Genomic DNA, 18,202 nt, shown 5'->3' with positions numbered 1-18,202 from the left:
CTTCCTCCGAAGAGTAGATTCTCTGCACACGTCCACATCCACCTGTGCTCAGTCACCCCTCCGAGCAAGGAGGTGGCCACGTGGGCCTGGGGTAGCCCTGGCCTTGCCCACCTGCTCTGCTGGAACACGTCTCCTCTTCACCCAGACAGGAGTGCAGGGGGAGGCCAGGCAATGGCTGTTTCCTGCCACATGGTGGGAGCCATCTCATAACAAGGAACTGTCTATTCCAGAAGCTGGGCCTGGGGAACTGGGTTGAAGCAGCCACGGGAAAGAGCCCTTTTGCCTGTGGCTGGGTCTCATTCTGGTCCCCTAGACGCATCCTCGCTTGTGCCCCTGAAGTTTGGTGTTGCCCTGGGGTTCACCTCAGGGATCAGACCTGCTGGGAAAACAGTGAATTTAGTAGGGTATGGCCACCCCAGAATCTTCTCCAAACACTGGCACGCTGCCCTTCCCTGGACCAGCCAGCCTCCTAGAGTAAGCGTGGGAGTGGATTCCAGAGCTGACAGGCGCTGCAGCAGCTGTGGGTAAGGGGGTGGGAATTGCCCCGACTCTCATAACCCAACTCTGCGTCTGTCAGCTGGTCTAGCGACCCCAGCCCTGGGCTAGAGACAGCAGAAGAAATGGCTGTCCTGGTAGCCTCAGGAGCCACCGTGTCCAGGACAAGGCCTGTCTCATCAGCAACACATCATCTAAATCATATACTGGGCCCTGCAGGACTGGGAGCAGATGGTTACACTGGAGACCACAGCCGTGGCTGCCACCGCTTGTGGTATGAGTCCTCCAGGCACACAGCTGTATATGCATGTGCATGTCTAGGCTCATCCTGGCATGGGGCCCATGCATGGAGGATGTGCCTGTCTCCAGTGCCGCCTCCATTTTCACCTAACCCCAGGTGTCCCCTCCCCCCGAAGAGCCTGAAGCCCTCTGGTTTGGAGGGGAAGGAGATGTGGGTGAGGGGGTTGAGCATCGAAATGATGCTGGGATCTACAAGGAGGGACCGAGGAGCCAGGTAAGAGCCACCTGCCCTATACATCACTTTCGCATCTCCTCCTCCCTCGCCTGCAGTCCAGGACATAGTGGCCCTCTCCATTGCCGGGGAGTGGGGATTGGGGAAAGCAGGGGAGGACCAGCTAGAGAACGGGTTGGAACAAGGGTGGGGCAGGGTCTGGCCGTCCTGCCAACGTGCTGTGCCTTGGAGAGCAGAGAGGAGGGAGGAAAGTGAGGAGGTCCTGGGCCCCCAGGAAACAAACCCAGGCAGGCTCTCAGCACCGGGCAGAGGGAAACCTGGCTGCCCCTCCTCCAAGCAGCCAAGCAGGAGGGGCTCAGGGAGCCCAGGCAGCTTTGTCTACAGGGCCCCCACACTGTGGAGGGCATGGAGTGAGCCCTGGGAGGGGAGCGCTGTTGAGTCTCTGGAAATCTGGGCCTTGTGGCCTGGATTCCTCTCAGCTGAGAGTGGGCATAGGCAGCTGAGTGTTCAGTAGTATTTCCCCACAGCCCAACAGAGACAGTCTGAGGCCCAGAATCTCAAGCTTCAGTGGGCAGCACCTGCCAGCCACTGAAGCCCAGGGCTCCCCGCCCAGGTGTGTCCCACCTGAGTAGACGTCCAGGCCGGGCATCCTTGGTCGCACACTCATTCGGAGAGCTGACAGGTTTGGCTTTGAGTTCCGGGCTCAGACTCTGGGCTGCAGAACAAGGGAATAACCACTGTTAGCCCGGCCCAGACCATCTGCAGGCGCCAGGTCTGGCTGCTCCTTCCTCCAGCTTCTGGGGGCTCAGCACAGCCTTGGGCAGCCTGGCCATGCCAGGCCCTTCCCACGTGGGGGTGCAGGGTGGGCTGAGCACTCGTGGGCAGGTTTTTCCCCCATGCGTCCTGCCTCTTAGAAAACTCCTCGCAGGTGAGTTAAGAAAGGCTGAGCCTTTCTTAGGAGGTGGGGGATTCTGGAATGCCGAACAACTCAAGATCCCTTTGGGCTTCTGGAAAGACAGACTCTTGAGAGGAGAGTCCAGGGGAACCAGAGACAGAGCTAGGATCCCAGACACATTTTCTGAACACACTGTGTCCACATGGAGCCTCGGCAGAGCACGCTGACCATGGAAGAAAGTGGTCCAAGGGGTTGTCTATATATTCCTCCAAGTAGAACCTGGCTTGCTTACTGTCAAGGTGGTGACATTCAAAGTTGTCTGAGGACTAGAAGGTTAAAGGAGCCCCCAGGTCAGACAGAACAGAGCCTGGAAAGTCCCTGGAGGAACAGTCCATGAGGATCTTGGCAGGAAGGGCTTGGGGCAGTCTCAGAATGGCCGACTCCAAAAGGGGCAGAGCAGGACCAGGACACAGCTTGGGGGTCAAAACTGGCCCCATCTCTGCTGCTAATTAGCTGTGTGATCTTGGGCAAGTTGCTTAACCTCTCTGGGACCTAAATTCTTTGAGAAAAAACAGTAAGTCCAACTTACCTCTCGGGGGTTAGAGATGCTAACTGTGAAACCTGAGGATGCATAAAACGCTAGGGGCCCAGGAGCTTAGGGCCCAGGGAGTCGGCCGCCCTCCCCGCATCCTTCCCCTGAAGCCCACCTGCAGTGCCGCCCAGGGCTCGCCACCAGCTCTCAGCCTGCTCTTCGGACGGTGCTGCAAACAGGATCTCTTCCCCACTGGTCAGCCTGGCACCCGCACAGACAGGTCAAACTCTCCACTGTCCCTTTGGGGTCCCCCACGCTTCCAGCCCCCACTGAGCCAGGTGGCTGCTGGGGGCCATGCCGGAGTCCATGTCTCTCCCCTCACCTTAAGGAGAATGTGTGTTTCCCGCCGTGGCAGCCCCGCAGCCTCTCACACCGGGCTCCTGTGAGGTCAAGGAGGGCCAGGCAAGCTACTTTCTGAGGAGAGATGAGAGGCAGGGGTCACTGCGGCCATCTCAGCTTTTCCCTGTGTGGTCCCTCCGTCCTGGGGCCCCTCTGCCTTGTCTCCCAGCACCCTGATGTCTGCATTTCCCCCACCCCGCCTGGTACCTCCTCTGCCATCCTCTCATCCAGGAACAGGCTCAGGGAGTTGCCCTGCAAGGTCCCATGGCAGCTGTCCCAGGAGCTTGAGCTGGGCTGTGGAGGGGAGGCGGGAAGGCCACATGAGCCATGTGCAGAAGGGAAGTTGGAGCTAGGGCCTGCCCGTGCCTCGCCGTGTGTGTGGAGCCTCCCAGGAAAAGCAATGGATTGGACCAAAGTCCCTATGGGGAAAGGGAAGCCACAGAGGGGCTCTGACAGGGGAAACCAAGCAGAAGGGGAAGAGCAGGCCGGGAGGAGGAATCCCAGCACCTCCTGGGTGGGGGCGGACGCTGGGAAGGGCCCCAAGGAGAAAACTGCCTGGATAGCATGGTGGGGGGTGGCATCTGCCCAAGGTCACAGGGCAAGGGTGCCAAGCCCAGATGGCTCTTCCCAGCCCCTCAAGTTTTACTGCAAGTGGGGGCTGCCTGGAGAAGGAATCTCCAGGCACTTACCTGCCTCCCGCCAGGCAGCAGGTGCTGCTTGAACTCCAAAGGCCCCTCCATGGTGGGGGCACCCTTTGAATCCTGAAAATGCAAGATGGGGCCCGGAAATGTCAGGACCAGCACCCTCAGGAAGGTGGGTGAGGCACCCACTGCCCCCGCTCTCTTTATTCCTCCCACCCAAGTACTAACCACGCCCGACCCTGCTTAGCTTCCAAAATCAGATGAGATCGGGCATGTTCAGGGTGGCATGGCTGTAGAGAGCCCTCTTTATTCCTAATGACCTTCAGCTCCTGTGCCCAGGGCTCCCAGCACTGGCTCCAGGGTGTGGGCCCTCACCCCCACAGCCCCAGCCCCACTGCATACTCCAGGGAGACCACCGTTGGGGGTGCCTGCAGCCCCAGGGGGACACCTGCCTGGGGGCCCCTCGTCTCAGCCAGCTGCGCTCCTGGCCCCCGGTGTCCAGAGGGCCTCCACTGAAAGGACGTCAGCGAGCTGCCGGCTCTCCCAGGTTTCAGCTCCTGTGGCTGCAGCAGGAGCTCCTGTTCCATCTTGGGGAGTGTGGCAAGATGGGCAAGGTGAGCCAGGTCAGGGAGACCAGCCACGCCTCGGGCTCCTGTCTACCTCCCCTCCGCCATCCCTCCCGGTCAGAGGGGGCCTGCCTCCCCCTCACTAGCTTTCAGCTTTGGCTCTGGAGGCTCGCACCCAGTCCACCATGGTGCCTCTCCCACCACCGCAGCTGGCCAGGGAAAGGAGTGGGTGAGGCAGGGTGAGGGCTCAGTGCCCTGGAGACCCTGACTTGCAGGCTGAGAGGGACTGTTCCCCCACCAGCCCTCAGCCCCTAGCTGAGGCACTCTTCACCTCTGTCTTCTGCATTTGGGCAAACTTCTCTTCCTGGGCTGCCAGCAGCTTTTCTAAGTCCTGGTGTCTGTGTAGCAGCAACTCCACATCTGACACTGAGTGCTGGGAAGAAGCACGTTCGGGTGAGGCCCAGCTCGGGGGGCGCCCGGAGCCTGGTAGCCAGTGAAGGGGCAGGACCCCCACTCACCCCATAGTCGGGCTTCAGCAGGAGGCCTTCCCGGCAGGCCAGCCAGGCCTCAGCCTGCTCCAGCCTCTGCCGAAGCTTCTGCAGACCCCAGCTCTCGGCACAGCGTTGCCAGCGCAGGGCCCAGGCCTCCTCCAGCTCCTGCAGCCGCCCTTCCAGCTCCTGCAGACATCCTGTCACCTGGCGGGGAGGGGCTGCTAGGGGTGACAGCTTGGGTAGGGCTCCCACCCCGGGCAAGGCAGGGCAGGGCTGGAGAGCCAAGTGTTAATGGATGTGCAGAGGGAAGGCTGTGAGACCCGCACCTGCCCCTTCCCAGCCTCTCTCCCTGCCTGCGCCCAGCCTTCCTGGCCTGCTGGTTTCCATGCCTGTGAGGGGCCTTGAGGCCTTTGGCAATCAGGCTGCATCCCCAGCCCAACCCCAGGCCCACCCTCTGTGTTCACACCTCCGGGGACATGAAGTGGCTGTTGTCCACCAGCTGCTGTCCTTCCTGCCGCAGGTCCTGGGCTTGAAGGCGGCACTCCCTGATTTCCTGCCCCAGCTCTTCATGCTGCCCAAGGAGCTGCTCAGCCCCCACCACATCGTCAGCCAGCTCCTCGGAGGATGCCAGCTCCTGCCTCTCCCGTGCCCATGCTCTGTAGGTCAGGGAAGGGAGCTGTTGTCAGGGCTGGCTGGGGAGCGGGGGAGGGCATGGGCAGGGGAGGGAGGGTCCAGCTCCCTGAAGAGCCAGGATACCCCCACCCCACAGGGCAGAGCTGAGCCAGCAGCCGAGGTAGGACACCTACAGCAGTTCCTGGCAGCGCCCGAGGAAGGCATGGCCCTGTGCAGCCTGCGCCAGCCACTGGCCTCGCTCCTGGGCCTTTGCCTGCAGAGTGGCCCAGGCCTCCTGCACCTTGGCCAGGCCCCCTGGAGCCGCAGGATGTAGCTGGCCCAGTCGGCAGGCCTCCGTCTGCACCCGTGCCACCTCCTTCTCCATAGCTGCCAGCTCTCTCTGCAACCAGAGCATGAGATCAGGCCTCAGTCCCCACACTGAGCTGACGCGTGCTCTCCATTCAGGAGCACCAGGCCTCTCTGAGGAGCCACCTCCACTCTGCTGCATAACCTGGGCCAAGTCCCAGGGCCCCTCAGGGAAGGATCTAGGTTTCTGGAGAGGAGGCTGAAGCAGGCTGGGGTGGGAGCACCTTGGGGGAGGACTGAGATAGGTCCCCCTCAGCCACCACCTTTGGGCAGGGACAGACAGGCAGGCTGCAGGGTGTGGGCCTCACCTCCAGGCGCCTGTGCTGTTGCTGCAGGGTCCGCACAGACGACAGGCTGTGGCCTCCGTCCTCTCCCTTCATCAGGGCCGTTTTCTCCTGCATCCTTCCCCAGAGCTCGGCTGCTGCCTGCTCAAAGCTGTGGATCTCATGGGCTGCAGCCAAGTTCTGGGAGAGGAGAAAGGACCTGCTCAGGGCTGTTCTCTGCTCCCAGGACTCCTTTCTCCCTGGAGACATGGCCTCCTGGGCCACCTCCTTTTGAGCAAGGAGGACCATGGGGCTTGATGTGTCCCCAGGTTCAGAAACCATCCTCCATGCTGCGACCCTCAGTGAACAGGACGATGTGGGTCTTGTGGCAGGCCAGCGGGTGGGGAGGGCGGGCAGAGGAGAGGGCCTCATGTGCATCTCAGGGAAAGGCAGACACGAGGTGTTGGGTCCATGTGAGAGAGCAGGCTGGTTCTCGGGGATCCAGCTGACCCTGGCAGTACCACCTGTAGTGCCTCGCATGCGGCTGGGAGACAGGTCAGCTCAGGAGGCAGCCCCAGCCCAGGACCTACAGAGATGGAATGTCCTGGGAGAAACCTGAGCGGGTGAGGGAGAAGGCGCATTCACTCGCGGCCAGCAGGGTGTGTGTCTTGTGGGAACCAAAGCCTGTGCTAGGGAGGGCTTAGAGGGATTTTTTGAAGACTCTGAGACCCCCTAGCTCGGCCCGGCCTGTGGTTACCCACCTCTGTGCGGGCTTTTATTGCTTGGTCCAGCCTCTCCCAAGCGGCCTCAATGCGGCTCCTCTGGGCTTGGATGTGGGGATAGCGCCTGGGTGCGCCCCGCTCCAGGGTGCCTGCCAGCTTCCTCAGGGCATGCACCTTGGCCTGGCCCAGGCTCTGAACTTCCTTTCTGAAAGCATCAAACTTCTCTTCCAGCACCTGCAAAGGTGTGAGGCCCGGCAGGGTCACTCGAGATGGTATCATGAGCTCTCAAAGTTCATGAAGAGCTCAGCAGACCGATGGCTCTGCAGTCCCTCAGCCCTGATTCTGGAACCATCGGGATCCTCCCTAGGACACCCTCTCCAAGCTCCTCTCTGCTGACTCCCCAGCAACCCTTTCATCCCAAGGCAGGCCTTCCTCGGCCTCTGCCCGCTGCCCACGAGGTTTGCTCAGGAGTGACTCACCTTGACGCCCTCCAGGTCCTGCCCATAGTCCTGGGACTCAGCGGTGGCCGCCTTGGTGGTCAGCCAGGCGTCGAGGAGCAGGGTCTCTCGATCCAGCTGGTGTAGCTGCAGCTGCTCCTGCAGGCCATGCCCCCTGGCCTCCACCCTCCGCAGCAGCTCTGCGTGGGCCTCCCGAACTGCCTGCAGCTGGGCTAGCACCCTGGGGCTGCAGGAAGACAGCGACAGCCTGGACTGCAGCCCTTCCTCTCCAGGCTGGAGCAGTCTCCTGCCACCTCTGTAGGGGCTTCTCTCTGCTCCTTCCCAGATGCGTGGCTCCCCCCGCACCTGTCTGGGTTCTTCCTGCTCCCCAGGAGTGCTGCCGTCTGCTGCAGCCGCTCGAGGCGTGGGCTGAATGCTTCCAGGTCTCTCTTGGTGGCCTCCAGCCGCCGCAGAAGGGCCTGTGTGGCCTCAGCACTGTGGCCCATGTCCTCGCTGTCCAGGACGTGGCCGCGCTCGGCCAGCCAGGATCCCGCCTCCAGGAGCTGGGGTGACAGAGTGGAGATTTGTTTTCCCGAGGCACTCTCCAGGGCTCAGGATTTACAGCCACGATTCTCAGCCTGGCCGCACATGGGAATCACCTGGGAGCTGTCGCGCTCCCTCGGCCTGGCCCCACTCCTAAGCAGCCTCATCTGGTCCGAAACAGCCAGGGAGGCAGTGCTTTGTAAAGGGTCCAGGTGATTTTTTTCCATGCAAAATAGATGCTTTATTCTTGGTTCATAGGCATAGATTTTGTTTTTGTCACTTGATAAATAAAACCAAGTTTTAGCAAATATTCCTTGCAGTGTTTCTCCCTTTCATTTATTAGCCTATTTACTTCATTTACTTCAGTTTTTCTTCCTTTCCAATTGTATTCACCATTCTGAAGTAATTGAGGTATAATCATCCAGGGAAGGTTCCAAGTGATTCTCATGTAAAGCCCTGGTTGAGAACCACTGGTCTAGAGGGAAAAAACACAGCCAGCAGCTGTGTTCTGGGACACACGTGGAAGGAAGCCTTTGGGGGCAGGAGACCACTGAGTGGAGGAGATGAAAGGTGCCCAGGCCCGGAGCCCTGGAGTTACCTCCCGGCTGCACTCGCCCTGGGTTCCAGGCCCGCCCGCTGTGCCCTGCCCATCACTCCCCTCACCTCAGTCAGAAACTGCTGGGCCTCCTGAGCCTGCTGCAGCAGAAGCCGCCTCCGTGCCGCCTCCGCCCGCAGGTGGGCCATGGCCTTCTCCAGCTGCTGCACCCGGGCGGCCACCTCGTGGGCGGCAAAGTGCCCTGCCTGCACCAGCTTGTGCCCAGTGCCCAGCACCACCCGGGTCAGAGCCTCATGGCTGTTCATCTCACTCTCCAGGTTCTGTGGGGGAGGAGGCAGGAGGATGGGGAGGAGGCAGGAGGATGGGGAGGAGGCAGGAGGATGGGGAGGTTGCTGACCCTTGGGGGACTCCCACAGTTGTGCTTGAAGCTTCATAGGACCCCACTAACTTGTCTCCAAGGAGTCCCCTGTCCCCATGACCCCCAAAGAATCCAGAGTACTCCAAAAGCCCCCACAGGCAGAGTTCCTGGCTGGGCCACAGAGTGCCATTTCCTTGGCTGAGGAGCCCCGCTCACATGCGAGGGCCGGCCCTCCCCTCCCCGGGTGGGCCCATACCTGGTGCTGCTCCTGCAGGTGCCGCACCGCACTCAGGCTCTGGCCATAGTCCTGGGCAGTGGCCAGAGGCAGCTTCTCCTGCACCCAGGCCATTTCCTCATCGGCGTCCCTGAAGAACTGCAAGAGGAGGCTCCGGGCTTCCAGGGCCGTCCTGCGCTCCTGCAGGGGCTCCCTCAGGCTCTTGAACCTGCAGTGATGGAGGGTGGGACCCAGGGAGGCAGGGACCACGGGTGTCAGTATTAGGGATACCTGGTGACACAGATCACCCAGTTGTGGCCCTCCCCATGGGCAGTGGGAGAAAGTGAGAAGACATCAGCTAGAGGGCAGGGGTGGCGGTCCCTCTAGGAAGGCAGGGAAGAGAAGCTGAGGGCACAGGCGGATCTACCTCTGAAGCAGCCGCTGGGCCTGCTCTTCCACATCTTGGGCAAGGCAGTGGCCTTCCCTCACGAAGGCCTGGGCCTGGCCCAGCAGTGCCTCAGCCTGCCTGGCCTTCTTGTCCACTGCTGCCTCCAGCTCCCTCTGTGTGCCTAGGAGCTCGCCCACCCCAGGCAGGGCCTGGCCCCCAATGGGGGCTCTCAGCTCAACCTCGATGGGCTCCAGCCAGTTCTCCAGTTCCTCCATGCTCCGCCGCAGACGCAGGGCCTAGGGTAGAAAGCAAGGTTGGCAGGAGGGGAGAGGCCCGGAGCCCGGCCAGCCACCCCACGGCCCACACAAGCTCACCTCGCAGGCATTCTGGAGCTTGGCCACCTTCTTCTGGAAGTTGTCTTGCAGCTCACCCCAGAGGGCTCCCAGCTCCTGCAGTTGCTCCTGGATGGCCTCCGAGGCTGGGTGGCCCCCCTGCAGCAGCCTCTGTCCCTCCTGCAGCCACAACATGAAACACCCCTTGTGGACTGAGGACTGCTGGTACCAGGGCACTTGTGTCGACTCTGACCACCAGCACCACAGCTGCAGAGTCCCTGCAGGCCAGCTGCATGATCTTGAGCAACTTTCTTTACCTAAGCCTCGTTTTCCTCATCCGTATCATAGAGAAAATCATGGTTATTTTGTTTAAATAAGTCATGTAAAATACTTAGCAGGGTGACTTATATCAGAGGGAGCCAGCCTGGGTCAGGATCTGCCTTTGCGGGTGGAAAAGAGAATGTTTAAAGAAGTGCCATGCTGGGCACAGTGGCTCATTCCTGTAATCCCGGCACTCTGGGAGGCTGAGGCAGGTGGATCACCTGAGCTCAAGAGTTTGACACCAGCCTGGGCAACATGGCGAAACCCCTTCTCTTTTTTTTTTTTTTTTTTTTTTTTGAGACGGAGTCTCGCTCTGTCGCCCGGGCTGGAGTGCAGTGGCCGGATCTCAGCTCACTGCAAGCTCCGCCTCCGGGGTTTACGCCATTCTCCTGCCTCAGCCTCCCGAGTAGCTGGGACTACAGGCGCCCGCCATCTCGCCCGGCTAGTTTTTTGTATTTTTTAGTAGAGACGGGGTTTCACCGTGTTCGCCAGGATGGTCTCGATCTCCTGACCTCATGATCCGCCCGTCTCGGCCTCCAAAGTGCTGGGATTACAGGCTTGAGCCACCGCGCCCGGCGCGAAACCCCTTCTCTACCAAAAATACAAAGAAGTAGCCGGATGTGGTGGCACGGGCCTGTGATCCCAGCTACTTGGGAGGCTGAGCTGGGAAGATCACTTAGCCTGAGAGGTGGAGGTTGCAGTGAGCCGAGATCTTGCCACTGCACTCCAGCCTGGGCGATAGAGCAAGACCTGTCTCCAAAAAACTGGCTATGTTTTGACTCCTTCACTCACAGGACTGCTGGCTATATCCTGTTCACATCAAAATGTTATCTTTAAAATTACTGAAAAGGTGTCATTTTTGGAGAGGGTGCCCCCACCCCGGGGAAGCAATTGCTTCTCACTACACTTCTGCCTACACAACCGCTTAGCCAGGTGCCTGCACACAGAAAGTACCAGATAACATTGGCCACCGTTACTGTGGTTCAGCACCAGCTCTGGAGCACCGTCCTGTGCTCTTCCTGCCCGCAGGACCTCACCCGCTGCAGCTCCTGCTGTTGGTGCCTGCTCGCGTCCAGCTCCGCCTGGAAATTCTGCTGCTTCCGTAACTGCGCTGGCAGCGTGGCTGTGTCCAGCAAACCCTCCTCCAGGGCCACCACGTTCTTCTCCCTCAGCCACGTGGCCACCTGGGCACATGGGGAGGACAGGCCTGCTGTCCAGGGCTCTCGCCTTCCCCCGACCTCTGGGATGCCCCAGAGGAAGTGTGGCCTTTCCCCAGGTCGACTCCTTCCCCACCGTGACCACCTCCCTCTCCAAGCTAGGCGAACCTCCTGGGAGTCCTGCAGGAAGGCCTGCAGCTGCCGGAGCTCCTCCAGGCGATGGCGGCGGGTCCCAGCTTGCCTGAAGAGCGCCTCCTTCCTGCCAGGAGGAGAGGCTCGTGGGCCTGGGGGCACCCCCGGGGCTGGGTGGGGTGCCCGTTCAGCCTAGGCTTTCTCAGGTATGAATATATTCGGAGTCTGGAGTTTCTTTGGAATAAAGGTCCATTGCACTCCACCTCTGTATATGTGTGTTATGGGCCGGATTTTGTACCCCCGAGTTTTTTTTGGGACAGAGTCTCGCTCTGTCACCCAGGCTGGAGTGCAGTGGCACAATCTTGGCTCACTGCAATCTCTACCTCCTGGGTTCAAGCAATTATCCTGCCTCAGCCTCCCAAGTAGCTGGGACTACAGGCTCATGCCTCCACGCCCAGCTAAATTTTGTATTTTTAGTAGAGGCGGGCTTTCCCCATGTTGGCCAGGTTGGTCTTGAACTCCTGACCTCAAATGATCCACCCACCTCATTCTCCTAAAGTGCTGGGATTACAGCTATTGCACCCGGCCTGTACCCCTGAGTTCTTATGCTGAGGGCCTAACCCCAGAACTGGTTTTGGAGACAGTGTTTTTAAAAGAGGCAATTAAGTGAAAACGAGGTCATATGGGTCCTAATCCACTGTGACCTTATGTGTCCTTATGAGAGGAGGAAACTGGGGCAGACACAAGCATGGGGGGAAGGCACAGGGCAAAGGCGCCTCTGCCAGAACAGGGAGACCTCCAGAGGAAACTGACTGCTGACACCTGGACCGTGGACCTGCAGCCTCCAGGACTGTGAGAAGAGTGTTTATTCCAGGGGTCCCAGCCTCTGGGCCGCAGACCAGCACCAGTCTGCAGCCTGTTAGGAACCAGCTGCACAGAAGTGAGCTGCGGAGCGTGAGTGCCTGAGCTCTGCCTCCCGTCGATCAACTGGCAACAGATACTCACAGGAGCTGGAACCCTGTTTTGAACTGCGCACACGAGGGATCTAGGTTGCAGGCTCCTTATAAGAATCTAATATGCCGGGCGCGGTGGCTCACGCCTGTAATCCCAGCACTTTGGGAGGCCGAGGCGGGCGGATCACAAGGTCAGGAGATCGAGACCACGGTGAAACCCCGTCTCTACTAAAAATACAAAAAATTAGCCAGGCGCGGTTGTGGGCGCCTGTAGTCCCAGCTACTCAGGAGGCTGAGGCAGGAGAATGGCATAAACCCGGGAGGCGGAGCTTGCAGTGAGCCGAGATCGCGCCACTGCACTCCAGCCTGGGCGACAGAGCGAGACTCCGTCTCAAAAAAAAAAAAAAAAAAAAAAAGAATCTAATGCCCAGAGATCTGAGGGGGAACAGTGCCATCCGGAAACCACCTCCCACCCCCTGGGAAAAACTGTCTTCCACAAAACCGGTCCCTGGTGCCAAAAAGGTTGGGGGATTGCTGGTTTATACCACCCCACCCAGTCTGTGGTATTTTGGTACAGCTGTCTGAATAGGCTAATATACTGTCTAAACCACTTTTTTGATCAGGCATTGCTATTAGCAAGAATTTTTAAAGCAGGACCTCCCTATATATAATATGTAATATCTAACATTTATATAATATTTAATAATTTGATTTATATATTACATACGTACTTCTGTACCAATATCAAGTACAATGCCACATGCACAAAAATAGAAACTGAGATCTATAAAGTAAACAGAAGTTCTAACATCCCTCCCCCCCACCCCACCTCCTCAGGTCCACGCACTCCTGCCCACGCTGGTGTGAGTGTGTGGGGAGGAGCGGGTACGGAGCGGCTGGACTGAACAGAAACGTGCTCCTGTAGGAGGGAAGAAGCCAGGGGCTAGAAGTCATGGTGGCACTGTGCTGGGGGCAGCTGGGCCTGCCAGGAACCACCTAAGGTGACTGGGGGAGTGGGTGGTGACAGAGGCCAGCAATGTTTGCATTCTGTTAATTCAAAGAACGCCACAGGTACCCAGGTGTGATCCACCTGCAAGAATGGAGAGGGGCTGGCCCCAACCACTGCCAGGACACCAGCACAAGGAGCCACGGCATTTGTGGGTGCTGGTCGACTCTCTGGGAAGGACAAAAGCCCTCACCAGTCTGGGATCTGGCTTTTGACCCTATCTCCCTTGATCTAAAAATCTGAGGAGCCGCATGAAGCAGCCAAACCCGACGAGCTTTCACAGGGAAAAAAAACCGCAGAGCTGGGGTCTCATGGGCCGTGCAGGTCACATGCATCTGTGTCTGAACCGGCGTTAGATGAGCTAAGACTTCTGCTAGCCTGCCTGTGGGGCCAGCACCATGCTTTCATCCTCATAACAGCCCTTAGAGCCCGGGATGTGAGGCTCAGCTGCCGTGAGGAGGAACGTGCCCGAGTCCTGCCATTAGTGGGCAGCATAGGGACTCAGGACTGTGGCCCTGGAAGGCTGATGCTTGACCTCTGTACCCTGCCCTTCCGTTTCGTGAGATGGTTTCCTCTTGGTCTCCTAGCATAAGCCTCGCTTTAAACTCCCTTTGATCTCAACTGAATGAAGAAGGAAGTGGGATTTTCCACATGGTGTTTGATGTCCATAACAGGCAGACACATTGCAGGGCCAGGGGCGGTGGGGACCCCTGGCATCTGACCTCAGTCCTTGGAAAAGACTGGTGAGCCTGGGCCAAGCAGCGGAAGGGTAGGAAGGGAAGAACCGGGATGTCAGATGCCCGTGCCAACCTGCCCACAGCATCCCTCACCCCAGAGCCACCAGTACCTCAGGAGCATGGCCTGGCACCTGCCCAGGGCACTCGGGGCCTCGGGGTGTCCACCCTGGTGCAGGCTGCGGGCCGAGGCCTCCAGAGCGCTGATCTTTCCTGCCTGCACCTCCAGGTCCCGCTCCAGCATCTTCTGCTTCCACAGAAGGGGCTCCGTGGGAGCCAAGGGGTCCTGGTGGGGGTGGGGAACCCAATACTGTCTACGGGGCTGCCCCCTCCCATCCCAGGCTACCTGCCTTCCCACCTAGAACATCCTACCAAATGCACATCCACAGAGCAGCTGCTCCACCCAAATACGTCCCTCGAGGCCGTTCCAGCTTTAGGACAGTGATTCCCAGCCAGGGGAGCATTGGGATAGGGATCAAGAACCAGAATCTCTGAGGCAGGCAGAGTTTTTTCACATAAGGTGAGCGCTCCCTCCTCTGCACTCCCCCGAGGACTGTTGGTCTCCAGTTATCCTCTGAGGTCTCCTATGAGCTACACTTGTCTGCTACAGGGTTGGGGCAGTGGCGGGAAAAGCGAACCTCTAGGCATTTGGGAAGTGAGGAGAGCAGGGGTGAGGCAGTAAGAATGGGTCAGGGCCACAGGCACTCTCGAAGCTCCTGGGTGTTGGTGGGGCCTGCCCACAGCTGCGTGGGAATTGCTCCAGATGACAGGTAAGTAACTGCCCAGTGACAGATGTGGTCCCAAGTGGGGAGATGCCCCAGAAGGGGAGGGTCGCTGGCCTGGGGAGATCAGGCAGCACTGGCTGGTTTGACCCCGAACGCTGCTCTTGTAAAGATCCCCTCCTGCCCATTCCGGCTGGACACCTACCCACAGACCCTCACTGGCTAGGGAGTCTTCCTTGCTGCTAAGCCAATGTTCTATCTTCTCCACGGAGCTCAGAAACAGCTGGGAACAAAGGAAAAGGCAAGAGGCAGTCGGCAGAGGGTCCAGCCACTGCAGGTGGAGTGACCCTTCCGGTGGCACAGGTTGGGGAACCAGGGTCCTGGAAGGCAAGAGCGCTGAGTGGTGGGGAAGTCCCTGGCCCAGCAGCCCCTCCAGCCTTAGCCTTGACCAGAGGCTGGGGGTCAGCGCAGGCCGTGTTGGGTGGGGCCAAGATGCAGGCTGGGGATGGGACTGTGCCTGCCTGTAGCTCCAGGGCCTGCTGCAGCTGTAGCTGGTGCTCCTGCCAGGTCCCTTCCAGGCTGCTCAGCTCCTGTTCTAGGCCAGCCAGGGCCTGGCGAATGTCGGGCGTGGAGGGGTGCCCCGCTGTGAGCAGTTGCTGCCCAGTTCTTCGGGCCAGGCTGCTGCTGTCTGTCCAGGAGTCCAGCTCGGCCTGGAACGGGACTGGGCTCAGATCACCGGGGACTGGAAGCAGCCCAGCAGGCAGGAGGAGAGGTGGGGAAGCAGCTGAGGAGTGGGAGGCTGGAGGAGACAGGCAGGGCGGGACACCCAGGAGGCCCAAGAACAAGGGGAGGAGAGGAAAGGGCGGAGGTGAGGGTCTGGGAAAGGCTTGGACCAGCTGCCTGCTCACCTTGCGCTCCTGGTGTTCTTCTAACATACGCCGGGCTTCCACAGGGCTGCGAGGAGTGGGGCTCATGTCCATCTGAGCCCGCAGCCTCTGGGCGCCGACCAGCAATTCATGCAGTGTTGCCTGGAGTTTCTGAGCTTGGTGCAAGGCATCCAGCGCCTCCCTCCTGCCCACAGCGCTCATCAGCTAGTTCCCAGGCCTTCAAACCCCTCTCCCCTGTGCCCACTGGTGTCTTCTGTCCCTTAATCCCCTCAACCACAGGAGGGCCCACGGGCTGGGAGTTACTGGGAGGACAGTAATTTGCAGGCTGGAGAAAGAATCCCAGGGGAACACAAGGGCTGAGGGGAGGTGTGGGGACTGAGATGCCGGAGGATGGGTCGGCAAGGGCAAGGCCTGCGGGGTTCATACCGCTTCTGGGCCCTGTTCTGGAGCTGCCACCAGCTCTCGGCCACCTCCTGCTGCCTGTGCCTGAGGCTGTGGGCTGCCTCAGGGCTTCTCTGGCACAGGCGGCCCACCTCACGCTCTAGGGACTGTGGGGGAAGCCGGGGTCAGACGTTGGGGCAGGGGAGCCCTGGGCCACCCTGGCATCCCATATCCCCTCCTCCCCGCTTCTGCCCAGGGTCCCCCTGAGGAGGTGCCCTGGGCCCAGCTCCACAGCCAGCTGCGCACCTCCACCTGGGCCTGGATGGGGTGCACTTCCCGCTCCAGCTCCTCGTGTTTCCGCAGCAGCCTCTGCACGCTCTCCAGATCCTTCCTGCAGTCCAGGGCCTGGATCAGGGCTTCCTGCGGGAGGGGCACGGCCAGTTACCTGCTGGGCCTTTGCTTCAGCTCCTCCTTCCTGGCAAAGGGCCCGGCCAGCGGCTTCTGTGTGCACAGCAAGCACCCAGCGTGATTTCCCGGCCCTGGCTTTGAGGGCCAGACGTCTCTTCCTTATGTGAGGGGGACGATTCAGAGGAGCAACTCTGGATTTGGAGTCTCCTCTGAGGGAAGAACCTCATGTGTGTGCTGCTTCCCTGTACACTGTCTCATTGGACTCTCATCCCTTGAGGAGTGAGAAAGAAAACAGAGCAAGAATGGACAGACAGGCCTCAGCAGACACCTGTTTCACACGAGGGCTTCCCAGACCGGGTTCTAACTCTGCCAGATTCAGCCTGGGGCTCTGTGGTTGTGAACAGTCCCAAGGCAAACACCCCGAGGGTCTGGGCTTCCTCGGGGACGGGAGGAAACTGAGAAGGTGTTTTCTGGCCTCTGGACCTGCAGTGTGTCTGGGACCAGGATCCGGGGGAGAAAGGAGACAGGGAGGCCCCCTGCTGAGCTTGCAATAGGTCCTTCTATGGTCCTGAGTTGATCCCAAAGGCCAGCCCATCAGATGTCCCTGGTGCAGCCCTGATAGGACCCACCTCCAAGTACCCAGCAGAACAGGAGAGGCCAGTGAGGGGGGAGACACACAGGAGACTCTAGGCAGCGCCCCCTCCCCTGACCGCATCTGCTCACAGACCCTGCCGGGACCCGCTTCCACCACGTACCTTCTCCTGAATCCTCTCAGTGACACTGTCCAGCTCTTGAGACAACATGTGTATTTCCAGGGCCCCTTCGAGCCGCTGCTGGTATTGGAGCAGGTTGCCATGGAAACTCGCCCACCTGGCCGAGGGGTGGTGGTGTAATGTGGAGCCCGAGGCGGCCCTCCATCCCTCTCCCGGCCCCTCGGTTCTCCCCAGCCTGGGACTGGCCTGCTGTTGAGCTGGCTTCGCCGCTGGCAGATGATCTTGACTTCCTCAGGGTCCCGGTTCTTGAGTTGCAGTGACAAGTCACTGATGCTCCTGATGCGGGCATCGCCCACTGTGTCCTGCAGGGGAGGTACGGGTGAGGGCACTGGCACCCCCCATGCAGAGCCCCTTCTTCCCACCTCAGCGGGCACTGGGAGCATGCCTGGGCCCCAGAGCATGAGGAACAGCATATTTGGCCAGTGGGAGGAACTGCTTCCTGCTTCCTCTACTGTGGCAGGTGACTGAGGTCACCCCGTCCAGGTGAAGTGAACAAGATCGGCTTGGAGCCTGCAGCCCCAGAGTCACCTCTAAGGCCAGAAAATGGGATCCCTGTGTTGGGTACCATGTAGGAGGGAAGAGTGGGCACATGCTCACTTACAGAAGCTCTTGAGACGGAGTCCCCCTCTGTTGCCCAGTCTCCCTCTGTCACACTGTTGTTGTAGTAGCACAATCTCAGCTCACTGCGACCTCCACCTCCCCGGTTCAAGTGATTCTCCTGCCTCAGCCTCCCGAGGAGCTGGCACTACAGGTGCCTGCCACCAAGCCTGGCTAATTTTTGTATTTTTCATAGAGATGGGGTTTCACCATGTTGGCCAGGCTGGTCTCAAACTCCTGACCTCAAGTGATCTGTCCGCCTTGGCCTCCCAAACTGCTGGGATTACAGGCGTGAGCCACCGCGCCCGGCCACAGAAACTTTTAAAATGAAAATTCAGCTTCTTGGATGAAGAGAAGCAAATGGAGGTTGTGGAATGGAACAGTGAGCTCTGGCTTCCTGGGGTTTGGGTGTCCCCGCCCCAGGACTCGCCTGAGCTGAGGCTGGTGCTGCTTGGACACTGGGCGGGGTTTAAAGGTGCACAGGGAGGGGTCCCCCGCAGGGTGCCATTGCAGGTCTCCTGGCTCTGGCATCCAGAGAGCTTGTTTACATTTCCAAAGCACTTTCCTATGAAGTGCCTCGTGCGAGGTAGTCAGGGAAGGACAGTCCCCTCCTTTTATAGACACCAGAGCAGAGCTCCAAGGCTAATGTGGCTCCTTTGTGGCAGAGCCAGGATTCAAGCCCAGCTCCTTTAAAGTCTAGCTCTCTTCCTCCTACAGCATCTGGCACAGCATCTGTGAAATGCTGCCATTAGCAAGGGATGTCTTAGGTTTAAGCACTGCCACCTTTTAAAAAGTTATACATATATGTACCAGGGAGACAAGGTTAGCACATTTGGTCTTTTTTTTTTT

General features: G+C 59.5%; 1 protein-coding gene across 1 annotated transcript in view; it reads right to left on the bottom strand.

The window, feature by feature from the left end:
• Nucleotides 1-17: 17 nt before the first annotated feature.
• Nucleotides 18-18,202, bottom strand: part of LOC105491829 (spectrin beta, non-erythrocytic 5) — a 46,928-nt gene continuing 28,743 nt past the window's right edge. Inside the window, exons 39-67 of the mRNA XM_071067047.1 lie at nt 16,943-17,058; nt 16,739-16,853; nt 15,882-15,995; nt 15,621-15,742; nt 15,216-15,378; nt 14,829-15,017; nt 14,513-14,590; nt 13,699-13,871; nt 10,929-11,019; nt 10,641-10,787; nt 9,325-9,462; nt 8,990-9,246; nt 8,605-8,791; nt 8,098-8,310; nt 7,258-7,454; nt 6,934-7,138; nt 6,494-6,688; nt 5,778-5,933; nt 5,298-5,503; nt 4,958-5,147; nt 4,519-4,695; nt 4,332-4,433; nt 3,887-4,021; nt 3,483-3,554; nt 3,001-3,087; nt 2,777-2,868; nt 2,570-2,655; nt 1,592-1,682; nt 18-376 (exon numbers count right to left, since the gene is read on the bottom strand). Coding sequence (XP_070923148.1) covers nt 364-376; nt 1,592-1,682; nt 2,570-2,655; nt 2,777-2,868; nt 3,001-3,087; nt 3,483-3,554; nt 3,887-4,021; nt 4,332-4,433; nt 4,519-4,695; nt 4,958-5,147; nt 5,298-5,503; nt 5,778-5,933; nt 6,494-6,688; nt 6,934-7,138; nt 7,258-7,454; nt 8,098-8,310; nt 8,605-8,791; nt 8,990-9,246; nt 9,325-9,462; nt 10,641-10,787; nt 10,929-11,019; nt 13,699-13,871; nt 14,513-14,590; nt 14,829-15,017; nt 15,216-15,378; nt 15,621-15,742; nt 15,882-15,995; nt 16,739-16,853; nt 16,943-17,058 — 4,107 coding nt within the window. The 3' untranslated portion in view covers nt 18-363. The remainder of the gene's footprint in view (nt 377-1,591; nt 1,683-2,569; nt 2,656-2,776; nt 2,869-3,000; nt 3,088-3,482; nt 3,555-3,886; nt 4,022-4,331; nt 4,434-4,518; nt 4,696-4,957; nt 5,148-5,297; nt 5,504-5,777; nt 5,934-6,493; nt 6,689-6,933; nt 7,139-7,257; nt 7,455-8,097; nt 8,311-8,604; nt 8,792-8,989; nt 9,247-9,324; nt 9,463-10,640; nt 10,788-10,928; nt 11,020-13,698; nt 13,872-14,512; nt 14,591-14,828; nt 15,018-15,215; nt 15,379-15,620; nt 15,743-15,881; nt 15,996-16,738; nt 16,854-16,942; nt 17,059-18,202) is intronic.

Source organism: Macaca nemestrina, chromosome 7 (assembly GCF_043159975.1).
Source record: "Macaca nemestrina isolate mMacNem1 chromosome 7, mMacNem.hap1, whole genome shotgun sequence".
Classification (NCBI taxonomy): domain Eukaryota; kingdom Metazoa; phylum Chordata; class Mammalia; order Primates; family Cercopithecidae; genus Macaca; species Macaca nemestrina.
The sequence above is the reverse complement of the archived record's forward strand: the minus strand, read 5'-3'. Positions and strand labels throughout refer to the sequence as shown.